Below are 17,024 nucleotides of genomic sequence, written 5' to 3' on the forward strand. Positions count from 1 at the left end.
AGACCGATTGTGATTGTGTTGAATTGTGTTTGGTTTTAAAAAGGTAGTAGTCATATTTAATTCAGTACATAAATTTGGCGGCTTAACTTGCCCTGCAGGACAGGGTATCTTACCTCATACCCGAGGTAAGTTGTGCCAAGGGACAGATTTCTTTGGACAAGCTATGTTTTCCAAACTGTAATGTTTACATTCATTAATTCAGATTCATTCAGATATTCAATGGATACACAACATCCTGAAATACAATGCATTCGGAAAGTATTCAGACCCCTTGGCTTTTTCCACATTTTGTTACGTTACAGACTTATTCTAAAATGGATTAAATGATTAAAATCCCCATCAATCTACACACAATACCCCACAATGACAAAGTGAAAACAGTTTTTGTTCAAATGTTTGCGAATGTATTACAAATAAAAACATAAATACCTTATTTTCATAAGTATTCAGACCCTTTGCTCTGTGACTCGAAATTGAGCTCAGGTGCATCCTGTTTCAACTGATCATCCTTGAGATGTTTATACAACTTGATTGGAGTCCACCTGTTGTAAATTAAATTGCTTGGACATGATTTGGAAAGGCACCCACCTGTCTATATAAGGTCCCACTGTTGACAGTGCATGACAGAGCAAAACCAAGCCATGAGGTTTGAAGGAATTGTCGGTAGAGCTCTGAGACAGGATTGTGTCGAGGCACAGATCTGGGGAAGGGTACCAAACATGTCTGCAGCTCCCCAAGAACACAGTGGCCTCCGTTATTCTTAAATGGAAGAAGTTTGGAACCACCAAGACTCTTCCTAGAGCTGGCTGGCTGCCCGGCCAAACTGAGCATTCTAGGGAGAAGGGTCTTGGTCAGGGAGGTGACCAAGAACCCGATGACCACTCTGACAGAGCTCCATAGTTCCTCTGCGGAGATGGGAGAACCTTCCATATGGACAACCATCTCTGCAGCACTCCACCAATTAGGCCTTTTAGTAGAGCGGCTAGACGGAATCCACTCCTCAGTAAAAGGCACATGACAGGCCGCTTGGAATTTGCCAAAATGCACCTGAAGGACTCTCAGACCATGAGAAACAAGATTCTCTGGTTTGATGAAACCAAGATTGAGTTCTTTGGCTTGAATGCCAAGTATCACGTGTGGAGGAAACCTGGCACCATCCCTACAATGAAGCATGGTGGTTGCAGCGTCATGCTGTGGGGATTTTTTTCAGCAGCAGGGACTGGGAGACTAGTCAGAATCAAGGGAAAGATGAACGGCGTAAAGTACAGAGAGATCCTTGATGAAATCCTACTCCAGAGCGCTCAGGACCTCAGACTGGGTCGAAGGTTCACCTTCCAACAGGACAATGACCCTAAGCACACAGCCAAGACAATGCAGTAGTGGCTTCTGAATGTCCTTGAGTGGCCCAGCCAGAGCCCGGACTGAAACCCGATCTAACATCTCTGGAATGACCTGAAAATAGCTGTGCAGCGATGCTCCCTATCCAACCTGACATATCTTAAGAGGATCTGCAGAGAATAATGGGAGAAACTCCCCAAATACAGGTGTCCCATCCTTGTAGCGTCATACCCAAGAAGACTCGAGGCTGTACTCACTGCCAAAGGTGCTCCACCAGTCCAGGGTAAAGGGTCTGAATACTTTTTTTTTATACATTTGCTAACATTTCTAAAAGCCTGTTTTTGCTTTGTCATTATGCGGTATTGTGTATATATATATATATATATATATATATATATATATATATATATATATATATATATATATATATATATATATATATATATATATATATATATATATATATATGTATGTTCACCTTTATTTAACCAGGTAGGCTAGTTGAGAACAAGTTCTCATTTACAACTGCGACCTGGCCAAGATAAAGCATAGCAGTGTGAACAGACAACAACACAGAGTTACACATGGAGTAAACAATAAACAAGTCAATAACACAGTAGGGGAAAAAATTGAGTCTATATACATTGTGTGCAAAATGCATGAGGAGGTAGGCAATAAATAGGCCATAGGAGCGAATAATTACAATTTAGCAGATTAACACTGGAGTGATAAATCATCAGATGATCATGTGCAAGTAGAGATACTGGTGTGCAAAAGAGCAGAAAAGTAAATAAATAAAAACAGTAAGGGGATGAGGTAGGTAAATTGGGTGGGCTGTTTACAGATGGACTATGTACAACTGCAGCGATCGGTTAGCTGCTCAGATAGCAGATGTTTAAAGTTGGTGAGGGAAATAAAAGTCTCCAACTTCAGCGATTTTTGCAATTCGTTCCAGTCACAGGCAGCAGAGAACTGGAAGGAAAGGCGGCCAAATGAGGTGTTGGCTTTTGGGTTGATCAGTGAGATATACCTGCTGGAGCGCGTGCTACGAGTGGGTGTTGTTATCGTGACCAGTGAACTGAGATAAGGCGGAGCTTTACCTAGCATGGACTTAAAGATGACCTGGAGCCAGTGGGTCTGGCGACGAATATGTAGCGAGGGCCAGCCGACTAGAGCATACAGGTCGCAGTGGTGGGTGGTAAAAGGTGTTTTAGTAACAAAACGGATGGCACTATGATAAACTGCATCTAGTTTGCTGAGTAGAGTATTGGAAGCTATTTTGTAGATGACATTGCCGAAGTCGAAGATCGGTAGGATAGTCAGTTTTACTAGGGTAAGTTTGGCGGCGTGAGTGAAGGAGGCTTTGTTGCGAAATAGAAAGCCGATTCTTGATTTGATTTTGGATTGGAGATGTTTAATATGAGTCTGTAAGGAAAGTTTACAGTCTAGCCAGACACCTAGGTATTTATAGATGTCCACATATTCTAGGTCGGAACCGTCCAGGGTGGTGATGCTAGTCGGGCGGGCGGGTGCAGGCAGCGAACGGTTGAAAAGCATGCATTTGGTTTTACTAGCGTTTAACAGCAGTTGGAAACCACAGAAGGAGTGTTGTATGGCATCGAAGCTCGTTTGGAGGTTAGATAGCACAGTGTCCAAGGAAGGGCCAGAGGTATACAGAATGGTGTCGTCTGCGTAGAGGTGGATCAGGGAATCGCCCTCAGCAAGAGCAACATCATTGATATATACAGAGAAAAGAATCAGCTCGAGAATTGAACCCTGTGGTACCCCCATAGAGACTGCCAGAGGACCGGACAACAGGCCCTCCGATTTGACACACTGAACTCTGTCTGCAAAGTAGTTGGTGAACCAGGCAAACCGAGGCTACTGAGTCTGCCGATAAGAATATGGTGATTGACAGAGTCGAAAGCCTTGGCCAGGTCGATGAAGACGGCTGCACAGTACTGTCTTTTATCGATGGCGGTTATGATATCATTTAGTACCTTGAGCGTGGCTGAGGTGCACCTGTGACCGGCTCGGAAACCGGATTGCACAGCGGAGAAGGTACGGTGGGATTCAAGATGGTCAGTGATCTGTTTATTAACTTGGCTTTCGAAGACCTTAGATAGGCAGGGCAGGATGGATATAGGTCTGTAACAGTTTGGGTCCAGGGTGTCTCCCCCTTTGAAGAGGGGGATGACCGCGGCAGCTTTCCAATCCTTGGGGATCTCAGACGATATGAAAGAGAGGTTGAACAGGCTGGTAATAGGGGTTGCGACAATGGCGGCGGATAGTTTCAGAAATAGAGGGTCTAGGTTGTCAAGCCCAGCTGATTTGTATGGGTCCAGGTTTTGCAGCTCTTTCAGAACATCTGCTATCTGGATTTGGGAAAGGAGAAGCTGGGGACGCTTGGGCGAGTAGCTGCGGGGGGGGGCGGAGCTGTTGGCCAAGGTTGGAGTAGCCAGGTGGAAGGCATGGCCAGCCGTTGAGAAATGCTTGTTGAAGTTTTCGATTATCATGGATTTATCGGTGGTGACCGTGTTACCTAGCCTCAGTGCAGTGGGCAGCTGGGAGGAGGTGCTATTGTTCTCCATGGACTTTACAGTGTCACAGAACTTTTTGGAGTTAGAGCTACAGGATGCAAATTTCTGCTTGAAAAAGCTAGCCTTTGCTTTCCTGACTGACTGCGTGTATTGGTTCCTGACTTCCCTGAACAGTTGCATATCGCGGGGACTATTCGATGCTATTGCAGTCCGCCACAGGATGTTTTTGTGCTGGTCGAGGGCAGTCAGGTCTGGAGTGAACCAAGGGCTATATTTGTTCTTAGTGGAGCATTTTTTGAACGGGGCATGCTTATCTAAGATGGTGAGGAAGTTACTTTTAAAGAATGACCAGGCATCCTCAACTGACGGGACGAGGTCAATATCCTTCCAGGATACCCGGGCCAGGTCAATTAGAAAGGCCTGCTCGCAGAAGTGTTTTAGGGAGCGTTTGACAGTGATGAGGGGTGGTCGTTTGACCGCGGACTCGTAGCGGATACAGGCAATGAGGCAGTGATCGCTGAAATCCTGATTGAAGACAGCAGAGGTGTATTTGGAGGGCAAGTTGGTCAGGATAATGTCTATGAGGGTGCCCATGTTTACGGATTTAGGGTTGTACCTGGTGGGTTCCTTGATGATTTGTGTGAGATTGAGGGCATCTAGCTTAGATTGTAGGACTGCCGGGGTGTTAAGCAAATCCCAGTTTAGGTCACCTAACAGAACAAACTCTGAAGCTAGATGGAGGGCAATCAATTCACAAATGGTGTCCAGGGCACAGCTGGGAGCTGAGGGGGGTCTGTAGCAGGCAGCAACAGTGAGAGACTTATTTCTGGAGAGATTCATTTTTAAAATTAGAAGTTCGAACTGTTTGGGTTTTGACCTGGAAAGTATGACATTACTTTGCAGGCTATCTCTGCAGTAGATTGCAACTCCTGCCCCCTTTGGCAGTTCTATCTTGACGGAAAATGTTATAGTTGGGTATGAAAATCTCAGAATTTTTGGTGGCCTTCCTAAGCCAGGATTCAGACACGGCAAGGACATCAGGGTTGGCAGAGTGTGCTAAAGCAGTGAGTAAAACAAACTTAGGGAGGAGGCTTCTGATGTTGACATGCATGAAACCAAGGCTTTTTTGTTCACAGAAGTCAACAAATGAGGGTGCCTGGGGACATGCAGGGCCTGGGTTTACCTCCACATCACCCGAGGAACAGAGGAGGAGTAGGATGAGGGTGCGGCTAAAGGCTATCAAAACTGGTCGCCTAGAGTGTTGGGGACAAAGAATAAAAGGAGCAGATTTCAGGGTGTGGTAGAATAGATTCAGGGCATAATGTGCAGACAGGGGTATGGTGGGGTGCGGGTACAGCGGAGGTAAGCCCAGGGACCGGGTGATGATAAGAGAGATTGTATCTCTGGACATGCTGGTTATAATGGGTGAGGTCACCGCATGTGTGGGAGGTGGGACAAAGGAGGTGTCAGAGGTATGAAGAGTGGAACTAGGGGCTCTATTGTAAACAAAAAAAATGATAACTAACCTGAACAACAGTATACAAGGCATATTGACATTTGAGAGAGACATACAGCGAGGCATAAAGTAATCGCAGGTATTGATTGGGAGAGCTAGCTAAGACAACCTGTGAGACAGCAACAGCTAATCAGCTAACACAACAACAGCAGGTAAAATGGCGATGACTAGGCAGAGAGGGTCAGATTAACTACACCCAGAGCCTGGGTTCGCGGCCGACAGATAAAAAATAAACAGAATGGAGTACCGTGAATTAATGGCCAGTCCAGCATGCATCAGCTATGTAGCCAAGTGATCATAGTGTCCAAGGGGCACGCGGGCGACACAGCGCTTAAAGTTAGTAGCCCGGGGCTAGTAGGAGCGTCTGCTCCGACGGAGGCCGGTTGAAGGCACAGCGGATGGAGTATTCGTCGGCAGACCAGTCGTGGTGGTGCGGCGGGGCGGAGCCAGATGGCGAAAGAGGTATTGTAGAATTTAGTTTGCTAGCCGGGAGATGCGCCTGGCTCACGGCTAACTGGTGCTAGCTTCGTGGCTGGGGCGTTAGCCACTAGCTAGCTGTGAAGATCAGAAGTGGTGGTCCAGGGATTACGGCAGGAATCCGGCATTGTAGTGGAGAGATAGTCCAATACTGGTAGTTGGCGAGTAATTATCCAAGCTAAAAACAGGGCTGGTATCTGTGCAGAAGGTAAAAGCCACTAGCAGTGGCTAACAATGACTAAATAGCTTGTAGCTAATTAGCTTGTTAGCTTCTGGTGGTTCTTGAATGTGTTCTAAAATTTAAAATAATAGCGATTCCGTATCACATTGGGTGAGGCAGGTTACCGGAAGGTATAATCTAATTAAAATGGAATTAAAATGGAAAAGAGTGAAAATAAAATTTAAATATATACAAAAATGAAGAAAAATACAAAAGTACACGGGAGGACGAACAAAAACAAGTCTTCACTGCTACGCCATCTTGGAATATTCATGAGGGGGGAAAAAATATTTAAAAAATATTCTGACTGGAATTGGGATAGAATTATAAAACTGCACAGAGCATGTATTAGCCTAAGATCAAAAATAGATAAATAATACCTCTATCTGCTAATCAGATCCAAATGACTTTGGTTGAAGAATCTCCCAATTAAAGTACAGTATGCAAACACAGTGCAGGGATGCAGAGATCAGGAGGAGCTGCGTAGTTGGGAGGCATTTCAGCCTCATGAATAATGCATAACACTTAATTGCTGTGGTACATGAGGAGCTGGTGGACGTGAGGAGAAATTCCTGCTCTGCTAATGAGCAGAAAAGTGTTTGGAAGAGACACAGAGACACAGGCTAGAGGATCTGGCTAACCATAGGCCGGGAACATGCCCAGATGAATACACAGCCAGACCTAGTCCGTCTGTGATCCATCTGTCTCCCCACCCCATCCCTGGGCCATGATACTGGGCCTGTCTGTCAACGCTCATGCTCTCTCATCTCTCGTCATGATCCTCCCGGATATTCCCTAGTTGATCTCTGGTCCTCGTAGTGGGTGGTGAAGGTGCAGGTGTGCACAGTTGGAGGCACAGCTGCAGGCCAGATCCAGACACTCCCCTATGGGGTAATGCCTTGGCCAATCCAGGAAGGAGAACAGCTGCAGCCAACCAGACCAAGCTAAGCCCAGCCCAGCTCATCCTATAGCCACATCTATTCAACCATAGCACACAGAGGCCCCTGGGGATGTATCATATTGTAATCTAATGTCATCCTTTTTTTTGCAGCAAAACGATGGTCAGTTCACAGTGATCCAGCTGGTGGGCATGCTGCGTGGCATCGCCTCTGGCATGAAGTACCTGGCCGACATGAACTACGTCCACCGCGACCTGGCCGCACGCAACATCCTGGTCAACAGCAACCTGGTCTGCAAGGTGTCTGACTTCGGCCTGTCCCGATTCCTGGAGGATGACACGTCAGACCCCACCTACACCAGCGCCCTGGTGTGTACCATGACCTTACTACAAACACCACACACATACACGTGTGTGCATCCACACTTGCACACTCACACACATAGGCAACGCACGCACATGCCCTCTCCTCCCCTTTTATGGGTTTCCATATCACACACATCCAGTCCCAGGAGTTTAGTTATATCCATCTCCCAGTTGGGATTAGAGAGTATTGTTGCTGTGAATAATCTCTCTCTGTAGAGTCAGGACACTGTGACGATCAGGTTTCCGTCTCACTTCCCTCTATAAGATTGCTCCCTCATTATGTTGTGTTTCTCAGGGAGGGAAGATTCCTATCCGATGGACAGCCCCTGAAGCCATCCAATACAGGAAGTTCACATCCGCCAGTGATGTCTGGAGCTATGGCATCGTCATGTGGGAAGTCATGTCCTATGGAGAGAGACCTTACTGGGACATGACCAATCAAGACGTATGTATAGTCCTTAATGTATAATTTGTATAATTCGTCAAGCAGAAATACTAGAAATAAATAGCCTGGCACAAATGTTCCCATTTTATTCAAACAAAGGCTGATTATATACAGACAATTGTTCTTGAATGTTATTACCTCTCTGTGAACCCCCATAGAGATCCATTTTGTCATGGTGGTTTTCTTCCCCTGGCTTAACAGCAACTTTCTCACCTGGGTTTAATATGAAAGCCCCCCAGTTACCACAGAGCGATAATAAGATGATTTGGAATGCAAGACAACGCTCCGCAGACTATTCCTGCTCTTGACTGGAGCCTCTGTTTCCAGGCTCCCTCTGGGTGATGGAGAAGAGAGCAAATTATGGGGAGAGAGATAATGAAAATAGTTTCAAATTGAAAGTGTGAACGCTAATGCCCTAAGAGGGACTGAGGAGCTCGACGGTTATCTTATTAGCGGCTTCAGATAGTGTTTCTACTCCATCAGCATCTTGGTTGGGAGGGAGGCCTCTGAATGAGATTAATCTGGGTCTGAATGGAGCTCCATAATGTCAGTGATAATGAGCAGAGGATCGTGGGTCCTCATCAGAACCCTCCTCTGAGCTGGTCGTTCCCCACTCTTAGCCAGGTATCAACTCCCTGATCTCTCGCCCACCACCAACATCACCACAGCCACTCTTAGTCTCAAACTAGACCTTTTTGGTATGACAATGACCATAGAGTTAGCAAAACAGAACAAATGGATCTGGGACCAGGCTCTCACTTAGATATTTGTATGGCAGGACATTACTGTACATAATTTCTAAGGCTCTTAATGCCAGACTGACTGAGAATAAGTCACAGCTGCCACAGACTGCGCGGATGTGAGGAGCCATTGGTATTAGACTGATACTTTAGTGTGACACTTAACTGGTACAGTAAGTATGCAGCCAAGACAAAACAATGTCTAAATGGTAATGGTGGTCATTTCCTACTTAGTGTTAATGCAATAATGTGTGCAGGATTAGGTATGTGTGTGGGCATGTGTGCTGCAGTTTTGACTTGTATAACACTTGAGAATTGTGAGAGGATGCTCTACTATGGGATTGTCGTCTCTCTCCTCCTCCTCCTCCTCCTCCTCCTCCTCCTCCTCCTCCTCCTCCTCCTCCTCCTCCTCCTCGTAGAGCCTCATAGCAACCCTTAGAGATCTGTATCTCCCCCTGCAGGTGATCAATGCCATAGAGCAGGACTACCGGCTGCCCCCTCCCATGGACTGCCCTAGTGCCCTGCACCAGCTCATGCTGGATTGCTGGCAGAAGGACCGTAACAACCGGCCCAAGTTCAGCCAGATTGTCAACAACCTGGACAAGATGATCCGCAACCCCAACAGTCTGAAGGCCATGACCCCTCTGTCATCTGGGTGAGTGGAACACTTAGCACGCTCTCCTTAGATCTCCGTCAGTCAGTCAGTCAGTCAGTCAGTCAGTCAGTCAGTCAGTCAGTCAGTCAGTCAGTCTGTCTGTCTGTCTGTCTGTCTGTCTGTCTGTCTGTCTGTCTGTCTGTCTGTCTGTCTGTCTGTCTGTCTGTCTGTCTGTCTGTCTGTCTGTGTTTGAGTGAAAGTGTTCCTCTGTCTCTCCTGGCCAGTCATCACAATATCCAGGATTGGGCTCAAATACTACTTTCACATTTCCAGGAGGATGTAGTGCAATTTACTTCAAAGATGGGAAAACAATTACATTTTTGGTTACACTTTTGATATTCATGGTACAATGTATTTCAACCAAACACTGTCTCCTGTTTCTTTTGGCGCCGAATGGTTATGTAAATAAAACCTGTTGGTTTCATAGATCAAGTCATTTCCATGAATGCTTTAGGCAAATTATGATTTGAAGCAGTTGCGCCATTTAAAAAAAAACATTTTCAAGTACATTTTCCCTGGGTGTCAGTTTCCTATGGATGCTAAAATATACTGAAATCCATATATCCTACGCTATATTTTCATTTTTGATAGTGTGCAGAATAGAGATTTTCCACTGAAACTGTGTGGATACTCCCACTGGGCACACACTGCTTGAATCAACGTTCTTTCCACATAATTTCAACGAAATTACACCAACGTGGAATAAACGTAACATTTACTTCTGTGCCCAGGCTCTTCCAAGCCTGTCACTCCATTTGGAAAGAACATTTTATAAGAAATCAACTCTGAAAATTGCTTCCAGTAGATGACGCCAAGGCTACTTTGTTTTGTCCTTAAAACTAATCTAGTGTAGGCTCTCCACTCTTGTGTCTGTTCCAAACGTACTGATTGCCATCATAGAGGTGAGAGAGTTATGACAGTGTCTCTAGAGCTGTGTTTGACTCTGTGTATCTATCTTCCCCAGTGTCCATCTTCCTCTCCTGGACCGCAGTGTTCCAGACTTCTCCAGCTTCAGCACGGTGGACGAGTGGCTGGATGCCATCAAGATGGGCCAGTACAAAGACAACTTTGCCAACGCTGACTTCACCAGCTTTGATGTGGTTTCCCAGATGACTATGGAGTAAGTGTCGATCCCAGACCTGTGTTCCTAGTAAGGATGATAAGGATGAAGTTGAAGCGAGGCAGGTGGGCTGTTCCTGGACAGTCTCATACCTTAAAGTCTGGGTGACTGCCAGGCTCAGCCCCTGGCTCATCATAAAGCTGTCTCTCACTGTATGTCATTAAGAGATAATAATGGTGCAGCACAACAGGCTCTGAGCTAGAACAGAGAGTACAGACTCTGGCCATGTGACTGCCAGGTTTCTTATACAACAGTTAAATGACATAATAGATATAGGAGAATGAACAGGCATAGTGATGTTTAGGAATACATTCCTGCCTCAGTAGACTTAATAAAGACATAGACAACATCTATTAGCAGATAGAGACTATTCAAGGTCTGTTTAGTAAATAAGGTACACATTACTCTGCTTATTGTCTCCTATCTATATCTCTTAATATCCTCCTAAAGTCACATTGGAAATCTAAGCCACGTAAGTCTGTTTTTTAAAATGTCCAACCACATCTCTGGTTACAATACTTAAACCAATAAGACACATCAGTCCATAGGGTTAAGGTTGGGAAACAAAGACGTTCTATTGTTTCCTGAATGGAAGAAGTTGTTCAACCAATAGAGTTAGTACTGTAAGCGGTCATGCCTGGACAAAATTCGGAATTTGGCAGACTGGGGCCCAGTATTTAACCTTGATCTAACTTGTTGAGTTTACCTTGGCTTATGCCATTTGACTTGTTCCATAAAACCTGTTGTGTCTTCTGTGATGGCTTTCTCCTGACTCCTGTGGTTGTGTCTCCTGCCACAGTGACATCCTGAGTGTGAGTGTAACGTTAGCAGGCCACCAGAAGAAGATCCTGAACAGTGTGCAGATGATGCGTGCCTCCATGAACCAGATCCAGTCTGTGGAAGTTTGACCATCCAGAGTGGAGCGGAGGAGAGCAGAGCAGAGGAGAGGGGATTGGGATGCAGGACCCTGGGTGCACGGATGGAGTGGATATGTTTTTGCTTGACCGTGAATCTGGGTTTCCTACCAGACTACCGTCCATCCCCGGTCCCCCCTTCCAATCCCTCTCCTGTCCTCCTCTATGCCCTCATCCAAAGTCCCCCCAACCTTCGGGATCAGCTTTGGAAGGTTGTGGCCAGCATGTCTAAATGACCAGACGTCAATCAACGTGGCTCACAACCGTCCATCTTGGAACCAGGATCATGAGAGGTTACTGACCAGAGACATATTTCTACTACCATCTTCCACCCATGTTTTTTTATTTTATTTACGTTGAACTTTTATGTTTGTTTTAAGAATTTTGTAAAGAATTTTGTAAAGAAAAAAAAGTTAAGAACTCTAGGAGTCTATAGATGGTATACAATTGTAAGCTAGGTGAAATGACTAGAAAGGCTACCCTTTACAAAGGGCCACAGACAAGAAGACAATGAAAACTGGGTGATTTAAGACCAACACTCTCGAAATTAATCTGATATATTCTTTGTAAACTAGAAACGCAACATAAATATTTGCTGCCTCCCTGAAGGCAAACAGCAGAAGAGACTGAGGAACTTGATCTATTCCCCTGTCGTTGATTTGGGACGTAATATAAGTGTGAGCACCATGAAATGGACCTGGCAGAAACTACTGACATGAACAAATTAAAGACATTCAGTTATCTACCAATTCAAAAGTAAAGAAATGTAAACAAAAATACATTTTCTCATATCAAGTAATTTCCTTTTCTGTGTGAAAATTGTGATGAAGATTTTCTCTCACCATGCTTCCTCTCACCGTGGGAAAATTGATATTTTTTCAATATTAACATAACCTGCCAAATGGAACATCGTCCCTGTGTACCTCAGATGATGTCATGACGATGTCATGATGACGTCATGATCCTGTACACATCAGATGCACATGACATTGGGACTGTGATGTGATCACTATGAGCCGGACATAGTTACTAATACCTGGAAGTGATGGATTTGCATTTTTCTTAGGGTGACTATAGGGAGGTTTTTATCTGTTGTTATTATTATTAAATTTTGGGGGCAAAATGTTAGTTGTGGATTTTGAAGAATCAGTGTCATAAGCATCAAACATACAGTACTTCCTCCATGGATGTATAGTGTTTACGTAGAAGGAGTGCACATATGTTTTGGTCCTCACATTGTCTTGAGGTTTCCTTGTGTTTTCAGCTTCACCGTGTGCATGTGTGTGTGTGTCTGCGTGCGTGCCTGGTAGACGGGTGTATATGTGTGTTTGTGTATGCGTGCGTGTTGCTAAATGTGCTCTGTGGCACAAAGCAACGGCTCCCAAAGCTGAGCGGGTAGTGTTTGATAGCATGCTGAGTTAATGATTGATTTCACAGAGCTTTGATTTGTTACACTTTACAAAATATAATGCGCTTACATTATATTTAGCTTTTTTCTTCCAGATTGTTTTCCTTTTAAAATAATTTTATATTGAAGTGTTAGGGTTTTAACACCACTGGTGGTTATCTCACATTGGTATGGTCACGGACAAATCTTTTCACAACAGGGCAGTAACATTAGCATGGGATAGTGGATTATTTTACGCATATTTTTATTATTATTATTGTACATCGTGGATGATTGACAGCTTTTCCAAGTAGTCTCTTGGCAGGATATGTGAACGCAGATCATATGGGACAAAGGACTTCAAGCCCGATGACTATCTGGATCTTCCATGCTCTTTTGGAATTTTAGGAAATCATTATTATGTTGGTGCTCACAAATTGTAGATAACTGGAGTCCTTGAGACTTCTATTTTCATTTTATAGATACGTATTGCATTTACTGTATGGCTTCTGTGAAAAACTGCCTGATGAACGGAGAGCTGTCTATCATTGTCTTTGTTGTTGTGGCCGATGTGTTGTTTGAGGGGTTAGGGAGCCTGATGGGTCTGTGCTAGTTAAAATCCATGGATTCCCCAGAGATGGTAAAACACAGAGTTTACATCACTACTGCAGAGCTCCTAATGGGCAGATCCACTGAGACAGGCCTAGTACTCAATACAGACTGATGAGCCAGACATGGAGCTCCAACTGGTCAGACATGTCCATTCCTAGTGGGAGTCCACTGCCTGATCACAGCCCCACTGGCCAGACAGTGGTTCCCTCCATCTCTCCTCAGAGCTAAACACATGCCTCAGATCTATCACTCTTCTCCTCCCACTGTTCTCTGTGCTCTGCTTTTTCAGATCCATTGCTTTGTGACTCTGCATGTTGTCATGTTGACAGACCAGACTGCATTTATGTAGATAACACACAACCTGTGGGCCCCATATTGGTTTCACAGCAGGTGGCTATGTAAGCAGAGGTTCTTCCACAAAAGGTCATCCTTCCATATACATCATCAGGTGTCCGCTGTCCATTTTAAGGCACTTTGCTGTCTGAGCAGAACAGGAGAGGTGTCCTATGTAGGCCATAGCATTAGACCCCTAAACACAGAATGCGTGAAATCCTGCCTTTGCTCTTGTCTGTCAGTTAGTCCCCATTTCATTCCACCCACTAACCCGCATAGCTGTCCAGAGTCTTAATAAACGTGGGCAGGAGCATTGAGGTTTTGATCCAGCTTCTGTAATATCATCCTCCCTTTAGTTTTCCGTCAACATTTCTGTGCGTCACCATGCATATTCCAGTGCAGACTCCATGACAGATGAAACAGCAGGAAGTGCATCGCTCTATTAGTCACTGCCCAGAGTAAAAGGGGCAGCGATTCTGTGACCCAACTGTCACTGATGCGACCGTGCAGTTTCCTTTCAAAAAGAGCTCAAAAAGTACTTTCTTCCTTTCCATTGCACAACACTTTAATATTTAAGGGCACCTCAGTGATATTCAGTTAAGCCCAGGCAGCCTGAGTCAGTCTTCCCAAGATATAGACAGATATCCCACTGTCAGAACAAGAAGTGACAATTTATGTTCAAGAAAGCAGGCCCTGCAGCACAGCACTAGTATTTGTGCTGAAGACGGTGATAATCATAGGAAGGTGATTAAGGTGATTATCAAGTGATTAAAAGAGTGGTGTGTAAACAAAGTGTGCTTCCACATGTGACGTTCAATCAAAATACATTACTAGGACATGTTGTTAGGATGAGATGAACTAAAACATTCAGCAATGGTGGACTCGTATTTAGAGTGATAGGAACATGAATATAGGTAGTAATAAAGTGGTTTTCTTTTATTGCATCGCTCTTGGAAGCGTAAGGAGTTGAGTCAACACATGTTTATTGGTTGCACAGTGTGGGGCCATGGTGACTGCTGACAGCACTGTGTAATGTATTTATTTATTCTGCCTCTGAACCTAATGGCACAAAGAAACCCTGTTTATATACCGATAGTTCATCCAGAGCTATCCTTTGCTATTGGCCGCAATAAAAGCTGTCATCCCTCTTTCTTTTATTTTTAAGACATTGATAGCCTCCTTTTAAGAACAGTGCAGCTCAGTGGTACTGTTTCATAGCCCAGCCCTTCTGATAAAACCCCTTGGCACAGTCTTGGCCTGTTATAATGGACCTATAGTAAGTGGTTGATCAATCTGGTGTGATTATGATGGGTTTAGTTCAGAATAGATTATTCCCACATTGTAAAGTTTTTTAGACTTTGCTGTGTGAATCCATGATGGTCATTATCTCACTGGATAGTTCTCTCTGGTGTACAATGCAAGTGTTTAAAGCCCCACCCTAAGTACTGTAAATGGGTTACTTTATACATAGATGGCATCAAGGACATTTTTGCATTGGTGAGATTTTGCAGCTCGTTGACGACGAGTATAAGCTAAAATAGAATAAAAACCACACAGCTTTTTGTTGAATGATAGTGTTTTTTCCTCCCCCAAGACCACTGAAATAACAGGCATTTTAAAGACAGTAAATGTACACTTCTTCAAAGCACTTATCAGTGTTTCTGTTTTCATTTTTCATGAGGAAGAAAATGTCTCAAACGTCTGCTCCGTTTATATAAAAACAAAAAAAAGACTAAATATAACATTTGGGTACCATCGTTGCATATTATTTAACAGTGCAGGGCATCTACTTCGTTCTCTCCTTTTTCAATGTCCAGGCTCATGAGACAGATGGAGGAATGATGTCTAAAGTGCATAATAATGATATAATAGCAGTGAGACCAGAATACATATGTTTGTTACAGTAAGGGTCTTTATTTGGAATCTCAGATAACTTGCTGTATCACAGAACTCTGTCCTCTGCTGTTTTGTACATCTAAAACTCTCGTCTTTGTTTCAATGGCTTGTATCTGCAGATACTGTTGATGTTTTACTGTCAATGTCATGATAAGTAATACATAACAATCCACCCTCTTTATTTATGAATCAAAACAAAACCAATGTATCTGAGATGTTGATTCAATGCACTGTGGACGCAAAGAACAATTTCCATTCTGTGTTCCAATTTTTTAAGGACGGACGGAAACCGTTATGTCTCAGTGTTAGAATGACATGACAGTGTGCATAAACACAAGCTGTGCCTGCTCGTACTCGTTGGTCTGTGTTTGTGCACCATCCAAATATGTCTCGAGCAGCAGTCTGCCTGCCTGTCTTTGTGGCAGTCAGTTCAGTGTGTATAGAAAATGGCTCCTGTGGATATCTTTTACGTAAAGCGTTAGAGCTCCCTCTGCTGACACAGTGGCTAAAAGCAGTCTAGTTGTGACAAATGTCCTTATGTTCCTTGCGTTGTCTTATCCCCCCACTTCCCCCTTCCACCCCTATCTCCCCACCTCTCTGGCTGTTGGTGAAGACAGGCTGGGGATGGCCCTGTCTCTCTTGGCCTGTTGTAGCCCTCGTAGCCCAGTGCCGGCCCTGACCACTGTGACTGATGTGGGAGGTCCTGTATTTCTGTATAAATGTACATTGACTGTAATCCTGTGAATGATGTAACAATTTCATTATTTGTAATATTGTTATTGGTTTTATTTTCTAAAATGGAAAGCCCAACTTGACTCTCCTCAATAAAAAATGAGATCTGTTATACCACTCTATAATGGTATTCATGATGTTCCTACTGTCCTCCTCTATAACCCTGTGAAATCATTTCAGCTACAGTGGACATTACTTCATAATAGTTATGTCATTTTAATACTGTATGATGAGGGGGTTAGTTATATTTTTAACTACATTTACCTGAAAGTGTAAGAATTGCAAAATTCCAACCTGAATTGGACTGAATGTATCAGTGTGCACAATTGATCGAAACTAATTTTATGGTATTTATGGTTCAATTACGGGAAATGCAGTTGTGGAAGAGTCGATTTTAAAATTCAGTCAGAGGGAACGGATTTGGTCAAATACAGCATCTTTTTTGTAACCATGCCAGACAGTGTTTTTTTTTTTGCTAATGTTTTGACCTAACATTTTTGGGCCACCTCATGCATCACTAATCTACTGTGTGTCCAAAATCCCTCACTCACACAGACTCAATTTTTTTTCTGTTTCCATGTCTTTATTCATTTGGACAAAGTACTGTACAGTTTCCCCCCAAGCTGAGGTTCCTGAATGGAGGTCAGACTCTCTTCACCTTCCTCTCAGTTTTAGAGGCCTCATTAGCAGTTGACGTGTGAAAGGCTAGAAACCTCGGTGTGAACTCGCTGAGACTGGCGTGTGTGCTAAAAGGTTTACCCCGTGAGTAGGAGACGGAGTTCAGGAGTTCAGTGGTGAGACCCCGCTGGCACACCAAACCCGTTCTCCCTCTAAT

The 17,024-nt window shown here is 44.1% G+C and overlaps 1 protein-coding gene across 9 annotated transcripts in view; it reads left to right on the top strand.

Moving 5' to 3' along the window:
* LOC129815162 (ephrin type-B receptor 2-like) overlaps positions 1–16,314 on the top strand; it is a 175,724-nt gene extending 159,410 nt beyond the window's left edge. For 5 of the 9 annotated variants that reach the window (XM_055868636.1, XM_055868640.1, XM_055868638.1 and 2 more), the window contains exons 12-16: positions 7,143–7,358; positions 7,651–7,800; positions 8,960–9,195; positions 10,160–10,315; positions 11,115–16,314. In XM_055868636.1, the coding sequence (XP_055724611.1) occupies positions 7,143–7,358; positions 7,651–7,800; positions 8,960–9,195; positions 10,160–10,315; positions 11,115–11,223 (867 nt within the window). In that variant the 3' untranslated portion in view covers positions 11,224–16,314. The remainder of the gene's footprint in view (positions 1–7,142; positions 7,359–7,650; positions 7,801–8,959; positions 9,196–10,159; positions 10,316–11,114) is intronic. The other 4 variants (XM_055868642.1, XM_055868643.1, XM_055868644.1 and 1 more) reach the window with 1 other exon arrangement.
* Positions 16,315–17,024: the final 710 nt, after the last annotated feature.

The sequence above is a fragment of the Salvelinus fontinalis genome, chromosome 18, assembly GCF_029448725.1.
Source record: "Salvelinus fontinalis isolate EN_2023a chromosome 18, ASM2944872v1, whole genome shotgun sequence".
NCBI lineage: Eukaryota > Metazoa > Chordata > Actinopteri > Salmoniformes > Salmonidae > Salvelinus > Salvelinus fontinalis.